Below are 24,915 nucleotides of genomic sequence, written 5' to 3'. Positions count from 1 at the left end.
ACCATTAACTTAACAACAGTCATTCACTGATACCGGGTCACGGGACATCTTTCTTTTTTTGTAGTGGGTTGAAAAAATAAATGTGCAGAATTTTGTCCAAGCCTGTAAAAAATTATGATTCATACACAAAAACATATGTCTTACCAAAAATGATCACTCGAATGGCAGTAAATTTGCTATATTGTGAATTGGGTTGGAATAATTTGTTATCGTTAAAAAGTGACCCTTTTCAACACAGCAAGAATATTTGTGGATCAATTTCTTGTGAACCAAATGCCGCAAGTGGAGTACAACGCAGGGCATTGTGGGTAAACCCAACCAAAACACACGCGCATTTTGAGCGGCCGGCGGGAGAAATAGCTTAACCCATTGTTGCCGTGTACGTGCGTCATATGTTTACAGAAAAAAAACAAGACCAATAGGATTTGAGGCAGCTCCATGTTAAAACAGCGCTGCCTCAGGCAAGGAGGGGAATAAGTTATTGATAAAAAGGTTGGAACTCGGACCTAAATCTCAGACCTAAAGTTTAGAAGATGTGAAACTACCTTCAGGTCTTGACATAAATGCAGTTCTGCAAACTCAAATAGCACCAAGTCTGCCTCAACTTTGAGTCATTTGACACTGTCTTTAACCGACTCCACTCACCTTATACACACATTTGACCAAAATTGTTGCCATAAAGTCAGTAATTCAATGGAAACCACTAAACGATACTTCATCTCCTTAATTTATCCCTTCGTTAAGGGGGTTTAATGGCTGGATTTAATGTACTATATATTTGGGGGGGCCTTAAATCTCTCACCTGCCTCTCAAAGTACGAGGATAACTGATGCGTTTAACAATAATTTAAGGGACTATCTCTTTATATTGCAGTGGGGCCAATAAAGACGCGTAAAGCTTCTTTAAACGAGCGTTGGTCCCCCGTCAATTTCATTATCGCCTCAATTTCAGGAGTCACGTCATTAAATCACCTGCACGATGGTGGCTGAGGATTTGTGGTTAATTAGACTTAGGCTTTTACTGTATTTTGTGGGACATTAATGCACATCTAGCAACACTTGATGCAGAAAGGTAAATTATTACATTTTTGACAGCTTGTCAGAAATTGTACACAGTAGTATTGTCTTTTTCACACTGGAGAATTTGTGTATTGAACAAGGACGTATTGGATGATTTTGGATTTGTTTTCCCCTCCCCAAACCCTGCTCCAACACACAATTTACTTTTTAACATTAAAACAAGTTGGCAGTTAAGTGTCCAAAAGAGAATATTTTATTTTATTGTTAATGCTAAAACACATAACGTACTAAACAAACCAGAAACCACAGAACAAATTAAACCATGACGTTCTGTACACGCTTTATTCCCGAAAGAGCCTTTAGTTTTTGCAGAACAATGAAAATTAGCCGCATCTGTCACTGTCTTTTAAAAAATTGATTAACAATTATTTTCCTCTTCTACCACAAAAACAAGGCGCCCGACCAGTCGCCCGGTTGTTCTCAGTCTTGTTATAATCAGACTTGCAGTCTATGTAACCTCTGAAGAGTGATGACATAGCCCTGAGCAAAGGTTTAATGACACACACTGCCACAGCAACAGGGCCCAAAATCTGCCATTATAGTCCATCTTTTCTTAGTTCAAACCAAAACAGCAGGGGGGGGACGGTAGAGCACTTTCTGAGGTTGCACTGCACCATCCTGCTGTGGCAGGTAAAGACAAGACAGCCCTCACCCCCATTGCAAGGATCACAGTCAAGCTGTGTGGTGACATTCACTCCTAACGTGCATTTATACCATTCAGATCAGAGGAAAATGGCAGCTGTAAGTTAAACAGGAAACTAGAATTGAATATAAGGTGTTTACACGCATTTGTGTATGAATGCTATTCATATCTGACCCTGGGCACCAATCTGAAGGTACACATTTCCTTTTTTTAATCACAACCTTTCAATGGAGGCCTTACATCTGTTGCATCACAGACTTTGTTGGCAGGGGATTCGGATGTGTTTCACAACAGGAAGAGCTGAGTCAGCGTGGCGCTTCTTTATTGCCTGCGGTCAGTTTCGTCTCTGCAGCTCCAGCCTTTCATATCTTCGGGGGGGGGGGAGACCTTTGCACAGGACATACACAGCTAATTTATTTATTTATCATCATCACTGGATTACACTTTAAGCATGAATTACAAGGTCCTGATTTAAATGGAAAGATGCATCTGAAGCTTCAAAATTAATCACAAGAATTCTAAGACTGTTGGCATTTTATCGTCACATTAATGGCAATCCACATTTCTGTAATTCACCACTGTCACTATTATTATTGTAAGTACTTTTCTACACTTTGTGCAATATAAGTCTAACACTCCAACCCTTGGTTGCAAATTTGGCTACGAAAGTGGTTTTAGAAAATATGCTCAAGTAGTAAATTAACTTGGCTCAGTAAACAAGGAAAAAGCAGCCTGTCACAATGATTGATCGAACTCTTCTTTTGCTTTTTTGGCAAGACTGACACTCGTTGGCAGACTAAGCGCAAACACAAAACAACATAGCACCACCTTTTTGCACTCCGAAATCAGACAGGTGCACAATGACACCAAAATGTTGGCAGGTTTTCCTACTGCTCGTTACAACTGAGGGTTTTTACCTAACTCATGTTTGACCTTGCTTTTTTAGTCAATCCAAAAGCTGGACCAGCCATAAAACAATAAGATTACATTTTACTTAAGACACTTAGCTGCAAAGTGAAGCATTTTTTTCAGAAAACTTATTTTACAACTTGCAAACCAAGAAACAACAGTAATTTGTTCTCTACACTGCTGGAAGATACAGCAATTCTTCCACTGAACACATCCAGCATAGACAAAGATGAGTGACCTTACTGCATGTCCAGCGTGCTTAGAATGAGAAGCATCGGGGTTTAAAATAACGTGCCAGGAAACAGTGAATATGTTTTTTTACTCCGTGATTCAAGTTATGTAAAACAGAAATGGTGCAAATGTCACCGGCAGAAAGTGAAGTGTCCCTCTTTGAGAGAGGAGCCACCTCAGAACTGTTCAAGCAGTGCGAGTCACAGGGTCAAAAATTATTTGTAGCCCTACGTGCTTGAGAACTGTCTGCCTGGATGAGAACAGTAGCTGGTGCACCGGCGGTGCCTCCACGGCTGCCTCAGGGCAAACAGTGCTGCTGCATTTCATCTATCACCCCAGTAGCTGCCCGTCTGTCACCCCTCCTGAATACAATCATGTCTCCTGACTGAATATTTGTATCTGCCAAAATACTTCAGACATCAACTTCGAGATATAAGACATGATAAGCTATAGCCGAGCACGGGGGTGGATCAGTATGCCGTGAAACCAGAGGGAAGGGATAGTTGTCGTACCAATTCTTTACTATTTACAGTTATCTATACATGCAAGTCAAGTCATGTTTGTTTATCATACAACTGTCCGACGAGTCACTTGACGGGCTTTAAAATTGGCAGGTGGCTTAAAATAGACACCAGTGTGCAGGGATGCATAATATCATTGGCCCAATATCAGTATCGGCCGATATGGGCATTAAAATACATTATCGGATACCGGCACACCAAGATCTGCCGATATCACCATGACAACAGTAGGCTAAAGAGACTAAAGAGACACGGGTGGAGTGGCTCAGTGGTTAAGACCGGTACCCTGTGTGTGAAAGACATCATAGTCGCAAGTTCGATTCCACCCCTGGCTGATTGTACTCAATTCAATTGTAAGTCGCTTAGGATAAAAGCGTCTGCTAAATGACATGTAATGTAATGTAATGTAATGTAATGTAACTGCTACCTCCTTGACTTTGAGCCTGGCACCCTCTACAACTATTATCATTTCTTTTTCACTTTTACTTAGTTTGCTCAATTAAGATGTATCTATAAGAATGTATGTACTGTATATAATAGAAATGTATATCTGCTGTTACATAAGTAGACAAAATATGTTAATTTCACTACAAAAGAAACATTTATATTAGAGCTGAAACAATAACTTGATTAGCCAAGTACTAAATTAATTTTATTTATTTTTGATAATCGATTAACCTGTTTGAAGCTTTTTTCATTTTCAAAACAAGATTTCTGATTGTTTCAGCTTCTTAAATGTGAATTATTAAAAATTTGTATTATACACAAATTTGAGCACATCATCATTTCCAGGTTTGACAAACACTGATCAACGTCTCTAATGTTTTCTGACATTTTATGGATCAAACGATTACTCGATTAATCGAGAAAATAATCAGCAACAGTAGGCTAAATAGGCTGCTACCTCCTTGACCTCTATACTGACACCCTCTACAACTATTGCTTTATTTACATTTATTTATTTAGTATTGCTCGGTTAAGATAATGTATGTCTACATCTGCTGTTACATGAGTAGGCAAACAATGTTCATTTCCCAATAGAAGGAACCAAGCACTCCCAATATACCGGCAAAAAGTCCAATATCGTGCATCCCTGCCAGTATGTGTGCAGTACCGACTTTGGCGTTGTTTGGATAAGAAATGCAAAAGATGGGTAGATCGCTTAGAGAGCCTCTTTCGCTTCCTCTGACGCGGCGCAGAACTCGTAACAACTCAAACACACCAAAAATATGCACAAATAGGCAGATGTTGCTAGTAGTTATAATAAGATAATAAGAAATATTGCTGTGAGGCCTGAAGAAAATCATCTATGCCTGTCTAGCTTTATTGTTCTGAATGTTGAAGTTGGTGTTTTACTATTATTTGAGTAACTGATACGAAATAGGCATCACACTGACTTGGGATTTTGCTAAAACTTACTCTACCGGCGGGGGGTGTCAAAATGAGAAACTGTAGAAGTGACAGACATTTCATATATGTGAGAAATAAAAATTGACATCCTGTGCATCTCTCACTGTGACAAACCGAACCTCGCTTCATTTATTGCCAGCCTGTGCCTCCTCTTTCCTGGCAGTCGCTTGTCAAAGCCATTCCATTACACACACTGTGCATATCACTGTGAAGAGGTTTTGTCCTGATCAAATTATTTTGGGGCGCAGATTCTAGTCTGACATTGTATATCTGCCGTTTGCTCCCGCTAAACACTTTAAGTCCCGGTTCAAGAGCACTAAGTTGATTTACTTGCTCTGATATGAATGAAAACAGGGGAGAATGCGATTCCTGAAATTGATGTGAAAGATTCAGCGAGAGAGAGCCAATATCACGATCGGAGTCATTGAACCTTCCAAAACCACTCTGCGGCCGCTCTGAGTGATGTTACACACCAGAGCATCTTTCCTCTCAAAACATCTTAAGCTGCTCACAGACTCCAGCCGGCAAAGTGCAGTTTCACAGGTTAACAAGCTACTTTTCCATGAGACACAATATGGGTAAACGATTATGACACACACAGGTCAAAATCATGCTCTCAACTTCTGAAATGTATCCATAGATATAACCCTCTTAAACTCAGATTATAATTAGGTCCCAGAGGTCCCAATGGTTTCTTTCCACATATAAATAGTGCCCTATTTTTGTCACAACCTCAGAAATCAGTGATTTCCCCCCCCACATTAGTAGACAGGTTTAATATTGATTAATTTACCAACAGGGCTCCGAACTGAAGGAAGAGCTGGAGCTCAGAGAAAAATCACGTTATGGTGTCAAAACAAGTGTCAAAAAATAAAAAATAAACCCAACTGCTATATATCTCTCAGTAGCAATCCAAGTGAAAAACTGCAGACAAAACAGACTCTGTTGGAACCACTGGATTTTAATTAGCCCATGCCGATTCTTTGACATTTTCCAAGATCTGCCCTGATGTTAATCCGTGTGATAAAACTTTATTTCACGATACTGCAGTGTTTGATGACATAACTGGCAATGCGATGACAGCGTAATATATTTCAAATTGATTTCCCGGGGGTTATCATATCTGTAGTTCAATATTTTATGCTTTTAAAATTACTGGCAGGCTGTAAAAAAAAAAAATCTAAACTTCCAGGGCAACTAGACCAAAACTCACAGCAAAGTGTTGCACGCGCTGACATAGCACTTTCGTAAAGTCAGCTTCGAGGCACATTCATCACAAAAATAGCCTTGGCAACAAGAGAAGTTGCCATTTGTCACTATTAAAAGAATGAGTTTTGGCCTACTGTCTTTGTGTTCTAATGAAATCAATGAAAGATAGAGGTGTTCCTCGGGACAAATCTACGGTTCCTGAAACGTCTGAACTCCTAAGATTATTTATGAGTGAATCTTAAAGTAGCATATCTTTAATGTTGGGCTTTTAAAACACATTGTGAAGGGTAAACAAGGATGAAGCAAGAGGGGGCGGACAAAACACAAGAAATACCTGACAGAAATTAAATTATCTTCCAAACGGTGCTGTCCCGATGACTTCAACCCAAATATATCTAAAAAAAGATTGCCGTTTTCAAGGTCCACGTGGAAATCCCGCCGGACGCTAACATTATTATTGTACTCTAGATGGAAGCGTTACAGTGTCACACTGAAGGGTGACTTTGGCCACGTTAAAAACTCATCATATTCCTGGCTCGAGTGCCCACAGCATTTTATATCCCCGCAACCAAGTTTAACAGCTGCCTAGACGTTAATGCGAGTTGAAGGCAACCTTTGGATCTCCCCAAACATAACATGCGTGGGATGTAAGAAAAGAAAAAAAAAAAAAAAGAAGGTGGGGAAGACGACTCATCGCATCATATTAATGTTTTTATTGTTCGGGGAACCCGGTTTTGTGCGCAGGCCTTCCATGCAATCAGCCATCCCATGGATATCATAAAGGAGATGAGATTATTATCTATTTTGAGTGTGGTATCCTCCTTTTCCCACTACACTTGCAGATCCACTGTGATCCTTCGTCTCCAGTGTTTTATAAGAGAGGGGATAAAGCACTCTATTTTTAACCCGATTCAACACAATAGCTGAAGTAAATGAGTAAATGTATCTCGGTAATTAACAGAGCCATCTTGTTCACTATTCATTACTCGGGGTTGTGCTTTAACCTACGCATGAAGTGCTCCCTGATAATTTAGCTCGACTGGCCAGCTGTGTTGTTACTCCCCATTTTCATTATCATGCCTCTACCTCCACTTCTCTCCTCCCACTCTTCCCCCCTGAAGTATTTCAAAGATATTGCAGTCTTCCCTTTCTCTGCAAACAAAAGCCACATCTTCACTGCAATCTTCGCGGGGTGACGAACGCACTCCTCCGTCATCTTTCGCAGCTTTTGTGCACATATTTTCTCTTCAGTCAGAGCTGTGGTTCAGAGGAGTTCACCGCTGTGATCACTGAGGTGACAGTGCTGAACATCTGTTGTGATGCGATGATGGCAATAATATGATCTGTGCTTGCACAGTGCTGGTCCTGATACTGTATGTTTGTGCAGAAACAATAGTAAGGCTTTAATCTTTTGTCACATTTTGTCATGTTTTTCTTTGTGTTCTTTATAGATTTCATATTTTTTCCATAAGTGACAACTTAATACATACGTTTAAATATGTTACAAAATGTGTTTGTAAAAAGGTATGCATACCTGAAAAAGAGTAGCATTGCAATGCATTCAACGACACTGATTCAATACTTATATGTGTCAATACTTACGACATTCTTAATTTGTTTGCCACTTCGATTAATCACTCTTTTAAATATAAATGTGCAACTCAAGCACAACCATTTGGTAGAAGCAGAACTAAACATTACAGTACAGCCATAAAGCTCTGTAATGTCACGCAACTTAGTTTCTACAAACCACCACCATGGCAGACCAAGATGCAGCAAAATTGAAGAGGACCGCTGCTGGATTCAACCTGTCAAGAGTTCAGAGTCACAAAACTTGACAGACTGAATATCTCTGATCCTCATAATGCCCCTGGCGTGCTCTTCCCCCCAAGTTTAGAAACAGCCAGAGAGGACATTATTCCAGACCTGCAGTGTCCCGACAACTTCATCTTCCTGATTGACTTTGCTTCATCTTACTCCAGAGAGTCACTGAAAGTTCACAAGAGCCTGGAGGGTAACAAATGGATGCAATAAGGCTGTGTGACAAATATTCAACTTTGGAGTCTACTGGCTCAAGATAGCGTTGTTGTTGTCACTGGATGGCCAAGTGTTTCTTTAGCATAACTTGGCATAATGTTGGAAGTAATTGCCGTGGAGACTAGCTCTTGGTAAATCTGGTCTGAGACCATGATTTACCAAGAGTTTACCACAAAGTTTGTTGCTTATGTTTGTTCCCATCGCTCCGTCTTGTGAGCATGTTTCATAGCGATGATTCACCTCTACCTCTCTCTGGATCTGTGAGGATCAGGTAAAATACACCCCCGATAGCTTGTCTCTGACTGTTTTGGCACAACACCTATCCACCATATTCACTTTAATGATGAAAACAGCCGGCAAAGAGACGAGTTGTCTGACATTTGGCCTGATTTATGTGTAGTCTAGTATATACTGTATATCTGTAGAGGTGAACGCCGTCGTTTCCTGCCAGAGGGCATTTCAAGTGGTTGTGTGACATCAGCTACACATGAAAATCTTTTCATGAGAACTTACATAACATAACGTTACTACTTCGACTTCTTGGTGTCTCTGAAGGACATGTCGGTCAACAACGCAAAACACTGCAAGTGCTAAAAAAGGAAACCCAGTGTGCCCACACATCTACAAGGAAACTTAAGTGTCTGCAGAAGCACTTGTAGGATGGAGGGGAGCCTACTAAAAAATGCCTACTTTTTTGTTTGTCAAGTTTATGTCAGCCTTGACGACTAATAACTTTCTGTGGGAGCCTCTTGTGGGTGGTAATCTGTGCCAGCAGATCAGGCCAGCCATATGTTCTTTGATTTTTGGAGGTGGGAGCGAGAGTGCCGTCGGCACGCAGTGTCGTGTTATCTGAAGTAGACACGCGGGTCAAGGCTCGCAAACCGAAGCCCGACACATGCTAATGAACTTCTCATAAAATATGCATCGAGCTCTCCCGGGGCTGTACAGTGGCAGCGGTGTGATTTTGCAGGAATTATGGGAACAGTCATTTTCCATTATGTCAACGCTAAACGAGGAGTGACCTGCGGGAGCGGCATGTCTGACCCGTGTCCAGATAGTTCCTGCCAATACTGTGCTGGGAACTTTCTTTTGCAGATCACTTTTGACTTGTAAGATGCTGTGGAGACAGAGAATAAATGGGTCTGGGTGCACGGTGTAACCTTGTCGAAGTCGTCTCCCTTCAAAAGCCGATGATCCAAGTCTGTATAATTAATCAAAGACAATAAAGTCAATGAGGGCCCTGGTTATGAAATTAGAAGCACACCGCCATGCATTACTGTGTGACCTATAAGTGCATTAAGGGGAAATGAACAAACAGGTATGTGGAAACAATTAGCCGCATTCTCCAATCAAACCATTGTTTTCCGTTTTTAGTGCAATTAAGCATCTTATAACAAGGCAAGAGCTGGATGCTTGACTGTTGATATGGTGGCAAGGATCGCAAACAAGGTGTAAACAGCAACAGTAGCGAGCTCCGTAATGAACAAGGCTTGACAAAGTATGCTACTCCTGAATAATCATTTGTCATCAAAGCATCGACTGTGTTAATGAACTCTTGTTAAACAAAGAGTGGTTTTAATCATTGTGATGTTGAAATGTGGCATACAGAATAATACATAACAGTCTATATTTTAGGGTCATGATATTCTGGAGTCCTGCTTAACCACAATCTCCAATGTTCCTTATTTTATGAACATTATTGACATTAATGCTAATTGTACTGAAGTTGTTGGTATAGCTAGAGATTGTGTGAGAGCCCCTGTGTTTACTTTCCTCATCTTTTTAAAGGTTTTGTGTTCAAAGACCCCTTGAAAACGAGATTTATCCTCTAATACATTGACAAATCAATCATCTTATAAATAAATACATTGATATGGCAAATCGTGCAGTATTTGCACTACCTAAAATTGGACAAGGTATCGCCACTGATTTCCTGAACCAATTCCACTTTCCAAGGTCTTGAATTGAATCGTAGAGATTCCATTTGGAACATTTCAGCTACAATAACAACTCACTATGGATGACTCTCAGAGACGTGAAAGCTTTTCTCCCAACACTCCTGTTTTCATAGTTTTTAAATCAGAATGTATTTAAACTTTAGGATTGGCTTGAACACTCTCTTGCTTTTTGGGTTTTATGAATCAATATTGGATCATCCTTCAGAAAACATATTTTTTTGAATCCACTCCTAAAACTGAAACATTAAATCTTCTTGTATCGTTATTCGATGTGAATTTTTTTTTAAGTGTTTTCAGTCCAGTCTCATAAAAACAGTCTTTCATCATCCACCTACACTTCAAACTCAATGGCATGACATGACAATGCAGTGCACTGCCACATCCTGCCCATGACACTACGCAAAGGCATAAACAACATATAGAGGCAAAAATAACAAATTAAACATTCAATCAAATGTCTGTGGGCTGGCTTACATATTGGTAATCTTCTGAGCATGTCGTCTCCTTCACATAAAGGACTGTCAAATGACACATGGTGGCAAGTAGAACAACCTCCTGTGGCTGCGGCTGTCAAATCTAGTTGTTCTAGTCGCCAGAGTGATGTCGAAAAGATGGCAGATAAGTATCTAAAAGAAATCATCGCGAGCATGGCGCTTTGCCCTGACGTGTCATACAGCACACGTGTCGTTTTGATACATGAACTGCCGATGTGTCGTTCAACGTCTTCAGATGGTTGACTGCAATTGATGTAACAATAGCATCTTTGTTTCGGCACGTCTGAAAAGGGTTCATTTTTAGCGGCTTTGCGGTGGGTTTCACCAAAATAGTAAGTCAAGGTTTAACACTAAAGCTCATCAGAATAGTTATTTAATAATGTACATTTGTAAATAACATTAATTACAGTCCTGTTCCAGTGTAACACACAAGCAGAGAATCACTTTATTGAACAAAGTATGTCTAACCCTAACCCATTCCATACTTTGTTTTAATAATTTTAATAATTTGTTTGCTTTTTACCGTACACCAACTTCAGAATATGTTTTTAAGTTTGCAGTGCATGGCTTTTGGCGACTTTTGTTGTTGATCGTATTTTTCTGCCTCTGGATTTCATGATATACTAGGACACTCACATTTTTTGGATATCAATGCAAATTTGAACCTTAAAAACCCATTTGAGTACATAATATACAGCCTATAAGCACTTTCTGTGAGCTCGGGTTGGTCAACATCCATGCTCTTTTTGCTCATGTGCAAACAGGAAGACAGGAAAAAGCTCAAATATACATACATACATACATACATACATATACACAGACACACACACACACACACACACACACATAAATATAAATTCGATTAAATACAATTTACGATCTACTAACATCTCTACATGCATGTTGGAGTGCAGCTTTAGTGCGACCAATAATATAATATATAATTAAATTTCTTCTGTGTCATGTAAAGGCACTGACTGATGGATCTGTATCACAATATGTGATACAACATAAATGACAGCAGTAGATATAGTCCAGAGTTTCCAACCAAGATAAGTAATTGCACTAATTAGACCATGCATCCAGCATAAGTGTCAGGTGCAGCAGTAACCTATCACCGGGAAAATAATTATAATGCTCATTTTTATGTCGGGAGAAAGCTATCAAATCATCGTGGGTAAAAAGAAGAGCAGATGGACACAGAAATTATGGCCCAGAAATTGGCATTCATGAGGAAAAATCTATTAACACCCTCCATACTCACTGTGTCAGGAGCACATGTGCTGTTGGACAGTCTTCCAACGTCTCTAATCAGAAAAACAGCGCGGCATCATGAATATATTATTGAGCTAATGCAGGATTAGCTAACGCACGATTCCGCAAACCACAAACCCTTTGTAAATTATGTATTTGCTTTGTTTCCTTCAGGTGACGAGCTCCATCAATCTCTGAGTGAATCCCGACAGACCAGCAGAAAACGACTTTGTGGTTTTTTTTTCACATCCGGCACAGTTGCCCCCCCCCAATCCACAACCCATTCCCCATAACGACCTTCAGAAGTGGTTTCAGCGTGGCTCAGCTCTCATCACTGGACTTTAACGTTGGGGACCTGAACCTCACAGATCGCCAATGCTAACAAGGAACTGCCTGCTGCTGTTCCTGTGGATTCTCGTCAACGCAGGCTCAGTGTCTTCTTTACGGCCCCCTTCGCTGCCATCAGGACGGAGCAAGGCGGGGAGGGAGCACGCTAGGAGCTTGGTGGGCCCTATGAGGAATGGGGCAGCTGGGTTTCAGCGGGTCAAGAGGGGCTGGGTGTGGAACCAGTTCTTCGTACTGGAGGAGTACATGGGGTCCGACCCACAGTATGTGGGGAAGGTAAAAGAAAAAAAAAAAAAGAGCGAGAAAAAGCTGTATTTTTCCTGTCATTTATGAAGCACAAGAAGTCATAAATCACATAAGTAAGGAGCTTGGGAGAAATTGAATTGGTTGTAAATAGAGGCAGCAGTAGAGAGTGAGGGTGACAAAAAGAAGGGAAAAGAACAGTTTAAAGAATCTGGTTTCAGCTGGGCAATTTATATCCAATATATTTATTTGTTATTGATAAGTAGGTGTAAACACAATCTCCATAGTGTGGCCACCCTCTTAAAATAATCATACATACAAATGTATCCACCAACTCTGATGGCAGTTGTCACAGGTAACCTATTTTCATTTTGCCCTGTGGAATTGAGCCTCACCATTCTAATCTAATAATGCCCTTATTGTAAAACTGTCCGTGCTTGTTAGCGTTTTAAGATATAAAATGTCTCAGGCATGAGGAGGGAATCCATACATTCTAATGGAGCCGTGCCCATACATCTCTATGTTAAACTAGGAACACGCGTGACAGTGAAGGGGTGATGGAATCAATGGTGCGGTAGAAATAAATTTAAACTACAGTCATTGTAAAACTGTCAGGACATCATAGTTACGAGCCAGGGAAGATGCTGACAGCAGTAAAAGGCCAGCAGAGAGAACGGATCGCCTGAGCTGAATTCAGAGTGAGATGCATCTTATCAGACACACTGCTTTTTATTTTTTCCACTCAGACCATGGTGATCTATGTTTTTGGTACAGGGTCTTCAAGCAGTTCTATGGCCCTTTTGTTTTTCTTCCAATTATTATTTTCCTACCCCTTCTCAATTGATTTTTGGCAGGTTGAACATGCACAAAAACTCAATATGCCAAATTCTGTAGTCATTTTGTATGGCCTAGATAAACTGGCTCAATGGTGCCCCCAATGGAGCCCTCCACCACATCCAATACATACAAGAAGTACCAAACTTGAAATAATATATCAGGTCAATACAAGCAAGGACAAAAAATTACTTTTGGAGCAATACATACAATGGACACCAAGCACTTTGAATTTTAGGGTAATTTTTGTCAATTATACATCTCGTACTTGGACACCTCCTACACCATCACATCGTCTCCAAACTTGGTCAACAGTGCAGTCTTAAGACTTGTGATCATACATTATCAAAGGTCTCTGTGACAAGGCATTGATTTGAATATAGAAAGAGGAAATTGCTGTACTTCCCAGCCACATTTCACATTTGATAAGAACTCTGGCATTAACACACACATGTCATATTGTATACTCATAGTCATAGCAACCCTCACACACATGGGAGTGCGAGGGAGCGTTCCACGCTGCTTACATCTGAAACTTTTATTTATTATTTCTATGTTGTGGGTTAAAATATCCGCAAGGGAAACTCTGCAGGGGTTTCGGGCTAAAGTTGTAATTTGGCACTCACGGCTTATACAGGATAATAGTAAGACTGACTTATCTGCCCCAGTGCAACTGCAATCAGCCCTGACAAGCCACGGTGTTTGTTTGGACGTCTCGGCAGGCTAAACGTAACGGGAGGCAGGCTGCTGTCTGCTGCCCTCCTAAGTCACTTAATCCTGCACTGGTGCACAGCTACATAATAATTGACTGATTCTATGCTGTATGAAAAGCATTTGGAGACCAGATCCCGGGGTCTTTGTCAGGTCCAACGTAAAAAAGGGACATGATCTCACAGCTATGACAGGATAATGTCTAGCTGCTTGGCAGAATTCTACTGACATGTTTTCTATGGAATTAATAGTTACCCTCGCAGAGACACATGCAAAGGTTTTTGTATTCAAGACAAATAAATGGCCTGCAAAGGACCATGACTCTTGTTGCGACGCATCAGTGCTCACCTAATGCCCAATTGTGGTAAGGTATTCAGTGTAAAACGTGATTTACATTCACTATCCTGGAGACATTTGGAGATGTGGCAGTGCAGGAAACACATACCTGCACATTCTGTAGGCATAACTGACCTCTAATGCATGTCATACAATGTCTGTTACATCATGTTTTTGGGTTTGTTTCCAACTCATTCCAACGTGCTAGGTTTCCAGAGTTGATCCCATTCTGCGCCAGTTTTATCCAAAACACGTCCATGTCAACAAGAATATCATCTACTTTGAGTGTTACTTAACTTAAATGCATCACTGCCACTATAATTGCAGCATCCAAGTAACTACAAATTAGTGCAGACCAGGGGTAGTCAATTATGATTTACAGAGGTCCGGATAGAGAAAATGTCCTCATGTACCAGGTCCGCATCATCATGTTTAAGATGCATTATAATTTAATCATACATTACAATTAATTCTTATATATTCAAGAAACATTTCAATATCTGCACTGTGTGAAGTCACGGACAGAAATCAAATGAAGAAAGCTGCAATTCACTGCCATTTAAACAATATTGATTGTTTTTGGAGCCTAAGCGCGCCAATTTAGTGGGTAACTTTTATCAGATGTATTTTTATGATTGGTTTTGTAGTGGCACACATTCACATTCCCACTTTTAACCACTGCCACCGTCTCAGAGCAGATGAGACACAGCTTCCTATGGGAAGGATGAACACGAACGCCTCGGTCCATTCTGGATAAAAAGCCCCGGGTTTTCGACGTCAACCTTACACCATTTGGAACGCCTTTAAGTAATGAAGGCCCGTCCTACTCTGCCTGTGATTGGCTGACTTACTCGCGAATGAGAGACAAGCAGGATGTCCCTTAGTAGCGTGTAAATGGTAGAAACACCACCGGTCAAAATGTAATCTCTACCAAAACTGATTAAAACTCAATGACATGTGGGTCCAGACCCAGACTCTGTCCTGTCCAGACCCCCTGGACCGCAGTCCGCCTATTACTGACCCCTGGTATAGACCATTAAAAATTACTAGATTAAAAAATGACAGGTTACAACTATTGATATAGATGTTTGTATCTGCAATCAGTTTTGCTAACTGGTGGCTTTTGCCTCAAAATGCAAGAAGTTGCAGTGACAGCAGATATTTGTTTTTTTTGAGTCATCTGAGTCATCTGCTGGAAGTATGAGTCATCACACCACAGAAAATAATTATTTACTAATTTTATACTAATGCCATTTCCACGCAATCCCCCCCCACTACATCTTGTAAGACATCAATCAGTTATTCACAGTCTTGGCAGAGGTCCATGTCCGATAAAATAGTTTACACAAAGCATCTCAAAAAGAGACAAAATCAAAAAATGTAGTCAAACAGAACATCACATACACACAGTCAAAAACAAAACATGAATGACAAGCCTCAGTAGAAGCTTGTTTCAGTGTTTTGCATATCTGTGCAAATTTCCTGCACCCCCCGCTGAAAATTAAATAAATAAACTAATTAAGCCTGGCGTGACATTTGTGTGTAGTCACACCAACTGTGTGGTGATTATGTCTGAAATTTGGTTCACTCACTGATTTTCAGATATCAAATTATAAATAAAACGCTGACGAATCATAGCTGGAGCTGACTGGGCCGTCTTTGCTCATGACCTAGTTTATGTCCGACGTATAAACGTATATTATGCTCTTTTTAATGTTGCTGCAATATATATGATGGGTAACTATGCAGATATTTTAAAAAAGGAAGGGAGGGAGGGAAGATATTAAAAGAAAAAAAACATCCTTCACGACATGCTGTCAGGTCTATTTTGGATTAATGAGTGCAGGCTAAGCAACATTTTCCCCCCTCTGTGACACCAGTGAAAAAATATGCCGAGTCTGCATTTGCATTTGTGTGGCATGACTACAAAATAAAGTAAGAATGAATTTAGACTCTGCCTTTTGTATAATTTATCGCAAGTGACCTAATTTGAGAACAAAACACAACACAAAGTGTCTAGTAGCTGTGGGGGGAAAACAAGTAGTACAGCGATATTCATATTGATTTCACACAAACGCACAAAAAACACCCACTCAATCTCAATATTTGTGTTACAATTTATATATTCACGCCTTAACAGCATCTTCATCAAGCAAGTTGTTGGTGGTACACACACACACCGACAATGTGAGAGGAATGTTAGGGGACAATACAGTCACAAGTGGGAGCTGTACTTACACTACTTATTCAATTATCCTGTGCATATCCTGAGGTGCAAATAAGGTCATAACACACACATGGCACAACCACTCATGAATACAGCAGCAACTGCTCAAAGAGGGCCCTGTTGACGAGCAAGTGAACTCCAGTGGTTTTTAGAACTGAAATGTACATATAGGTCGTTTTCTGAAAACGTGACTGTGGGTTGTTTTTTCAAACCCCTGAATGCGACGTAAAGGTATGTTTTTACTAGTTTTTTCCAACTCGAATATGCACAGAGGTTACTGAGGTTAGGGTTAGGGAAAAAAAGACAGGGTTAGGCAGTAAAAATAAAAAAAAAAAATATTAAAAAGGTGGTATAGTTAGAAATCGAACCATTCTCGACCACACTCCGGTGCAGTGCTCTCGCCACTGAGCCAACTGCCGGTGCCGACATCACCGAAGCTACTACGTACCGCGTCCAAAGCGGAAGTGGTTGCTGTTATGAATACAACTGCTAGGGGCACTGGTTTTGAAAACGTAAACATATGTCGGAATTCCTACATACGACCTATATGTACGTGTCATTGGAGGACATTCTCCCTTAACCGGTTCCTCAGAAATTTGGTTCTGCCTCATTAGGGCCAGGTTTTGGTCCACATGAGGACTACTGGTCCTGACATGGTTGGTGTTTATGCCAGAAAAAGAGGCATAAAGAGGCACAGTTGGGTTAAAATAACATTAGTGACAAATATTAAAATAAAAGCATATTTTTTCACATAAAGATTTTACAAATAAGTCACCTGGTTTGAAGATTCCTCTCTTGAAAATGAAATTACAAGTTGAAAAAAGAACAGTATATTACATGTTGCCTGATCAAGTTTATGTCAAGGCTGGATCTGAAAAGCGAGCACAAACAATCATTGTCTCGTTCAAAACACAAAAGGAACTGGGGCTGAACAATTAATCCATTCTGAATCTTCATCACAATTAGAGGCAGTGCAATGAGCCAAATTCAAAAGGCTCTAATTATTCTGATTGTTCATTGTCTGAACAATGCAATTACATACACACTTGGAACACGTTAATACTTAATAAATGGAGGGCTGCAAGGATTATTCGATTAATCATTGAGTGTTTTATCTGATTTTTCAGCTTCTCAATTGTGAATATTTTCCGGTTTCTCCATACAACAAAGAAATCATTAAAGCGAAGTCATTCTTGGTTGGTGGACAAAACAAGACATTCATTTATTTCCAGGTGAGGTAACATCTTACAACATTTTCAGACATTTTACGGACCAAAAATCATTACTCTATTAAAAGTAAAAATCAAATCGCAATGAGATACATTTTCCCCAATTGTTTGGCCCTAAAAGGCTCCAGAAAACACGTTGATTAGAAATCACTTTGAGCGTCCGTGTAGCCAAAGCGTCTGACAATCTTCTGTTGACAACAGCCACATTATTGCAGATTAGCAATTAAAACCAAGAGGGCTTGAGGGGTTTAATGCAACACCCTGCGCACTCACAATTAGATAGTACAGGGGCCTTTACTTTGCTGAGCAGCAATTATCTGCAAAAATAAATCTGCCTTTTTTATTGAAGCCAAGCTGCTTCCTTTCGCTCTCAGTTCGGCAGCTACTCTCTCCCTGGCGTCGCGGCACTCCCCCGATTAAAAGTCATCTTTATGAATTGCCGTTTGACATATTTTGCCTGGTATTATCGTAATGTAGTGATTCAGAATTGTCATTTCCATGCATTATAAATGTTATGATGACTGCCACAGAGGAGGTGTAATCAAAAGCAACACATCTGTCAGGCTTGGCATCACTAAGTGTGTCAGAAATTCCAGTTTTGTAGAGTACAATTTGACTAAAAAACAGACATGGATATTTTAGACTGCACAATGAACCGCGACGAGGAAATTACACGTTGTTGCAGTTAGTAATTGGCCCAAAATCTTGTTATTCACATGGTTTCTTTGTTGACAGATGCCACAAAGAGACAAATCATAATGATTTGGTTCTTGGCTAATATCATGCAGCGCTAGTAGATGTAGAAGATCAATTTAAACAAAAGTCCAACACTTTTCAATCTCACAGATGAGGGATTGGACCCACATATGAGTCATGTGAAATAATATACACATGGCAAGTAAATGCAGTATGGGAATCAGTTCCATTAAAAAAAGTTGAGAGCAAACATCACACCCGTAACCACACGTACAGTGGAGGTTAAAGAGAAACCTAAATCAGTTTAGACAGAGTCACACTATTTAGGGCCTAAATAAAAAGGCAAAGAAAAAGTTTCTCAGAACCGTTTATTGCAATACGGAGCATGGAATGGCACGCGCCAGTGTGCTCCGATGCCTCGTTTCTTGCCCCCACAAAAGGTCACTCATTTAAATAAAAGTCAATAAACCACTTTTGCAAGAAAAGGGCAGCCCGGTTTCTCCTACAACTTGTTTATTCCCTTGCTTCCCATCTGACAAGGAATGGCCGTCCTTCTTTTTATTGATGGCTCTTTGAGCCGGGGCCCACCCTACACCTGGCGGAGATTTATCACCAATGTGTAGCCTGCAATTTAATCTTTCAATGAGGACCTATAAGAAGGACATAAAAAGCTTTTCAACAAGACTTGCGTGCCAAGTCCCCATCAAAGAGCGATACCATCATCGGACCATGTGCGACTCACTGGGCCACACTGGTGATATTGTGTTCCACATTGTTAAATATGGTTTCTTTTAAATATTCCGTTTTAGTTTGCCTGTAAAAAAACGCACAGAACTCAGAAGAGGCTCATATAAAAGCAGCAAACCTGTTTACACAACACAATGACGGTGATAGCAGCTGTCGTAAAACACCGTGGGACTAAGAGCAAAGCCAACAGCTAATAAACAGCACCGCCAAAATTAAGGGCGTCACACGTTGATTAATACATTGTATTGTATTAAAAAATGTCTGGTCAGTGACCCACAGCAAAGTGAGGCAGCGACACGCAGCTCCCATGCCAAATAATTATCCTGTCGATCGAGCCATTACTTCCATAGACCACATCAAAGTCAGTAATATTTATTATTTCACACAAAAAAATTATGCAATTTGAAAATAGTGAGGCAGAAAACATGTGATACAAGTCAAAGTTATGTTTTTTGTGACACAATAACACAACAATCTGCATTTAAAGATGAGTGACATTGCCAAAAACTACATCAGGGGTACACAATATCTGTATCAGCCCAAGAACTCTTGATATATTGGCATGTCGGTCAAATCTTGTGCATCCCTACACTAAATGCATTGCTCCAGTCCCTAATAGCCGTTATATATACTCTACAATGTTGAAATAGGAGTATAAAATAGATGAAAAAAGCTTCAGAAAATGCATAAAAGGTTAAGTAAAAATGTGTTGTTTTTTTTTAAAAAGACACTTGCAAAATGATCTTATCCCTAAATTAATTTCGTAATTCACAGTCAAATGTCATTTATGGTCAAAGTAACATTTATTTCCAACCCAAAAAAAAAACCCTAGAATCTGCAATTAGAGAGACAGGAAACAAAGCAAAGTGAAAATCAATAAGATGCTTTGATACAGTCCCTGAAAGCAGTTATGTATAATCTATGTCAAAATATTAGTTTCAATGCATGACGGGGGAAAAGGAAGTACAGGAAATTTGACGTTGTTAAAATATATAGATAAACAAACACATTTTCACACCTATTTATGTGATCTTATCCTTAAATTCATCTTGCTATTCACTGTCAGACGTCAGAAGTAATTTGAAAAGATTGCTCTCCGGGAGATTATGCACGAGGTGTGCAGGCGATTCGGCCGCTCGTTAGAACATATTAAGAGGTTGAGGACATTTACAATTGTAATGCATGTTGATGATGAATGTTGCTTGAAATTCTGAGAGAGAACACCTGAAACAAAAAAGGTAATGATACCATTCATCTGTGCTGACAAAGTAATACATTTCATATATTTTGTCCTCGTGGGTAATGGGGGACTTTTCTCTTGAATTGCCCTGGATCATATTTCCAAATGACGGGCTAATGTTCCAATCTGTATCACTTACTTCAGTGGTCATCATTTTTTTTTCTTTCCATTTGGATGTTGACATTGATGGGTAATATTATTGTGACTCTGGGTAGAAAATTGCATTCTGTTATGTCGTATCAATATCGCGGCGTTGTTTAATCAAGGGTGATATGAGAAACAATCATGTACTTAATGTTATGTGCAACAATAACACTTTAGTTAGTTGCTATGAAAAGTTGCTACACAGGGCAACAGTTACTAATTATCATGAAACAGCAACATATTGCTCCAAAGTATTTCATAATATTGTTGACTTCAGTCACTACTACAGCAACACCCAATGCTTGAAAACTTCGGCCAATCCCCATGTCGCCTTTTCTGGGCTTTTTGACTTTTCATTCATAATTGCATTATGGGTTAGGTCTCCAAAATCACAATCTCCACTCATCGTATTCATGTAGAAAGGGAAAAATGTTGTTTTTGACTCATAAAGTCACATTGGGTGTCTCCGTTTAGCGTTTGTTGACATGAGGCGTGGGGTGCAGCTAAACTTTAGCTATCGTTACTATTGCTAACTGGACTTTTAACAGTCTTTTGTTGTTTAAAATGCACTCAAACAATTCATAGATTATCAAAACAATTGACAATTAAATGAGTAATCAATTAATAATCAATTGAGTAATTGTTTCAGCCCTACTTTTAACAGCTTTCATGTGTTTTTGAGAACTTGGCATGTGTGTGGAAAGGATTATTTTTATAACCGGAGGAGGAAAGCCTCCGTTTTTAAAAATAGCCACCTCCATGTGGACGAAGCCTTCATTAGGCTACAGAATCTGAATTCAAGTTTTAGTGTATTTTCTTGATATGACTGTAGGTGGGATGTAAAAAAAAAAAAAAAGCCCTGAAATACACTAATACAGGTTTAGAGGTGAATAAGACTCGGTGGTTTTTATTTGTTGTCACACACACCCTGGGCCATATCTGTCAATCTATTCCACTTTGTCCTTTCTCCATCTTCTAATGATTTCGCTCACTCTCCTTCTCTCTCCCCATCACACACACAGCTACACATTAGTGCGTATGTGCACTTATTTTTTTTTTTATACCTCCATCCCTATTACTGACTGAGGCATGACACAACCCAGATAGCGAGCGCTGAGCTGTCAGCAGCAAAGAAATGGCTCGCAAGCCAATATCGATCAGCTGTAATAAGCTCGCAGCATTTGACAGTGTTTTCTTTCCATCAGCAGCTCACTGGTACACCGACTACCCTCAAAAAACGTACCACTCAATCAAGAGTCATAATGCCTTATGACATGGCGCCAGCCTGGCAACGCGACGAATGAACGCAGAGGAACCTACATCATAGCTACGTGCCAAAATACTGCCACTGTGTCATAACGTGACTGGGTCTGTGGGACAGTCGTTGAATGGCTGCGGGACTGATGAGTCGTTTCAGACCCTTATAATGAATGGGAGCATAAAAATACATTTTAGACAGTGGTGGAGCTTTAGGAGGAATACAAAGCACAGTGATATGGAACGATTTACCAAGTATAAATTACAATAGAAGATACGCAGTACATTATATCAAGCTATGGTCTTGCTTAAAACAAGGGCTTACTATTTTAATAATGACTCACATATTTTATTACATAACAATTATGGCCCAACTCTCCAATTTGCATTTGTGTCGAAATCCCTTCTAGCAAGTCTTTAATAAGGTAAAACTAAATAGGACATGTCATCACCTTTTAAAATAAAGGCTGTAGAGCACCTAGCAGCATTTAAAAGGTTTCCGAGAGAAAAAAGTGTAACTAATTAGACTAATTAGATTAGATTCCTCCTTTTTACCCAGCCATACTTATGGCACAAACCATCAACCAGAAGGATCAGAATCAGTTTCTTCAAAAGGATAATTGAGTCTAGGACATGTCTGCATTGTATACCAATACCAAACGTAAAAATAACCGAATGTATTCATTGGCCCTGCATTGCCGGACTGTTCAATGAACAATGTTGGCTCACTTTTCGGCAAAGAGCCATAGCTTGCATATGCATTCCTGAGAGATGAGGAGCTTCATATAATCCTGGTCGCAGAAATCCAATTACAGCATTTTCTACAGAGGCTGGGATAGGCTCTCCTCTGCAATCATTCAAACTAATCAATATGCAAGTTTACAGCACGGTCACAGTCAATGAGGCACTGTGTGCTGCAAATCCTCAGAGTAAAGAGGAAACACCACTGGCCTCTGTTGGCACCGAGAATTCCCTGTAAAGCACTATCATTAATCCCAAGTATGTGGCTTTTCCTGGCCAGAGAGGAGAGCAACCATTCTCCCCATTTGTACCAGTAGCCGAGTAGCTTCAGTCGATTCAGTCGATGGAAGTATTTTGCACAGATGATTAATGGGAGATGAATAATGGGCTTGCCGATATTTCCTTAGACAACACCGCTGATGCACTGCACCACGCCAACGCTGCTGGCCAAATGCATCACCTCCAACGTTTGCAGAAGGCCTAATGATTGCACAGAGAGTTGCAGAACTTGTAGGTCACGGTTTCTGAATCCCCCGTCGTGTCCTAATATCTACATCCTGGCCAGAATCAGGTCAAGGAGGACTGAACTCCTCAAGACGGACAAAGGTTTAAGGAAACAGTCTGAAGTGTTCATGTCTGAAAGTGCTGAGAAACTGAAGAGCGAAAAAGATAATGCAAACACGATTTATCAAACTGAGTTTAGATGGCAAAGGGAATCGTATTTCAGTTCCTCGTGCTGCTGCCAGTTTCTTTTTATAGCTGCTATGTCAAATATAACATGACTGTGATATATTGCAGCGATATATGATGCCTATCTTTGGATGCTCAATATGTTTAGAATGAGTTATTTTCCCCTCCATCTGTTAAAATAATGCAAAATCATGAGACAATGAGTTTGCCATTGGGTTGTTTTAAAATAAGCTTATTGAAATCCATTGTTGCATTAATTTGTCACCAAGTTCTTGAATTTATGACGGAGTTAGACCTGCAAAAGCAGATACCTTGTGGGATTGAGGGCACAGCTTTGAATTCCTGCGATACCAAATATCTACATCCTGGCAAAATGAGGTCACAGAAGACTGAACTACTTCAGGATCCATCGACAAAGGTTTTATCTGATTTTATTTGATCGTGTCAAGTGTTAATCTCCGACAGTGCCTCTTGGCATGTAGAATAACTGAGAATACAACCTGAGAGTGCTAGCAAGTACCTGCCCTAAAAGTATCATAAGTTTTGTCAGTAGGACCGTTACTGGAATGCATTTGCAGAGAAATAGAAAAATATAATCTACTGTATGAAGATGCACCAAATTAAACTGCCATAGTATACAAACTATACACTGAGACGTACTAGACTTCGATCTTTTAAGTGCGACTATTCAAAAGTACATCACTGTGGAAAAAAGTGCAAAAATAAAATTTTACTGCATTAAACTGCATGTGGTCGAGAGGAAATGTTCACACACAGCGATAATCAAATTGTTTTTTACACAACCAGAAAATTGTCTAATAATTAAAAACATGTTCACGAAGAATTAAACAAGGTAAATTTATTTTATAATGTGCAACATATGTGAAAAAATTAAAAATGTGCGTGAGTACCAAGTCAACAGGACACAGATTACCAGATTAAGACCACTCTGAAGAGTTTCTGCTTAAACGTACCGAAATTTATGTTAAAATTAATACTTTTAAACATATCCACTGTTTGAAATTATCTCAATTTAATGTTGTACAGCAGATGAGTTTATTGTAAGAAAGAAACTCCTGCATGCAAACATGATTTATCAAACAGCTGGTACGAGTTTAGATGGCAAAAGGGAATCTTATTTCAGTTCCCCCCGCTCCTACCTGCTTCGGCTTCTTTTTATAGCCGCCACGTCAACCGCTACCTTGAGCGGGAGCATCTTGTTAATTATGCTTATCATGAAAAATGGAGCGTTAGGACGTTCTCCTGCTGTAATATATGTGCATATCATCACGCCGCCACCATGAGCCGCCGCTCGTACAGTCACTCGACACATGCTTTGTGCCAACCAGACGTATGTGTGCTTGTTTTTCATTTACATAAGGTTAACGCTAATTCTGTCATTTGAATTTCAAGCATGCAGACACTCTATTGTTAATTCATGCGATATAAATTGGAAAGAACTCTTACAAGAGACACATTGACATTTTCTCCCCTTTTTTTTGGTAAAATCACTTATCTTCTTTTGACGTACTGTTAAGCAGAATGTAAATGTCATTCTGCCTCTTGTCTATTTTAGTTCAATGGGTGTTTTGAAGTTGAAAGTAGTCATGGTCTGCTTTCCTGTTGATGAACTTTTTTTTAATACAATTATTGGCATTGTTGAGAGTAATGGGATTTTTAATTAATATCGCCCCAACATCCACGTACAATGAATGCCACAATGTGCTTAT

At 39.8% G+C, this 24,915-nt stretch overlaps 1 protein-coding gene across 1 annotated transcript in view; it reads left to right on the top strand.

The window, feature by feature from the left end:
* Nucleotides 1-24,915, top strand: part of LOC122774891 (cadherin-12-like) — a 128,741-nt gene that overhangs the window by 29,054 nt on the left and 74,772 nt on the right. The window contains exon 2 of the mRNA XM_044034483.1: nt 11,920-12,366. Within this exon, the coding sequence (XP_043890418.1) occupies nt 12,121-12,366 (246 nt within the window). The 5' untranslated portion in view covers nt 11,920-12,120. The remainder of the gene's footprint in view (nt 1-11,919; nt 12,367-24,915) is intronic.

This window comes from Solea senegalensis, linkage group LG1, assembly GCF_019176455.1.
Source record: "Solea senegalensis isolate Sse05_10M linkage group LG1, IFAPA_SoseM_1, whole genome shotgun sequence".
NCBI classification, from domain to species: Eukaryota; Metazoa; Chordata; class Actinopteri; order Pleuronectiformes; family Soleidae; genus Solea; species Solea senegalensis.
The sequence above is the reverse complement of the archived record's forward strand: the minus strand, read 5'-3'. Positions and strand labels throughout refer to the sequence as shown.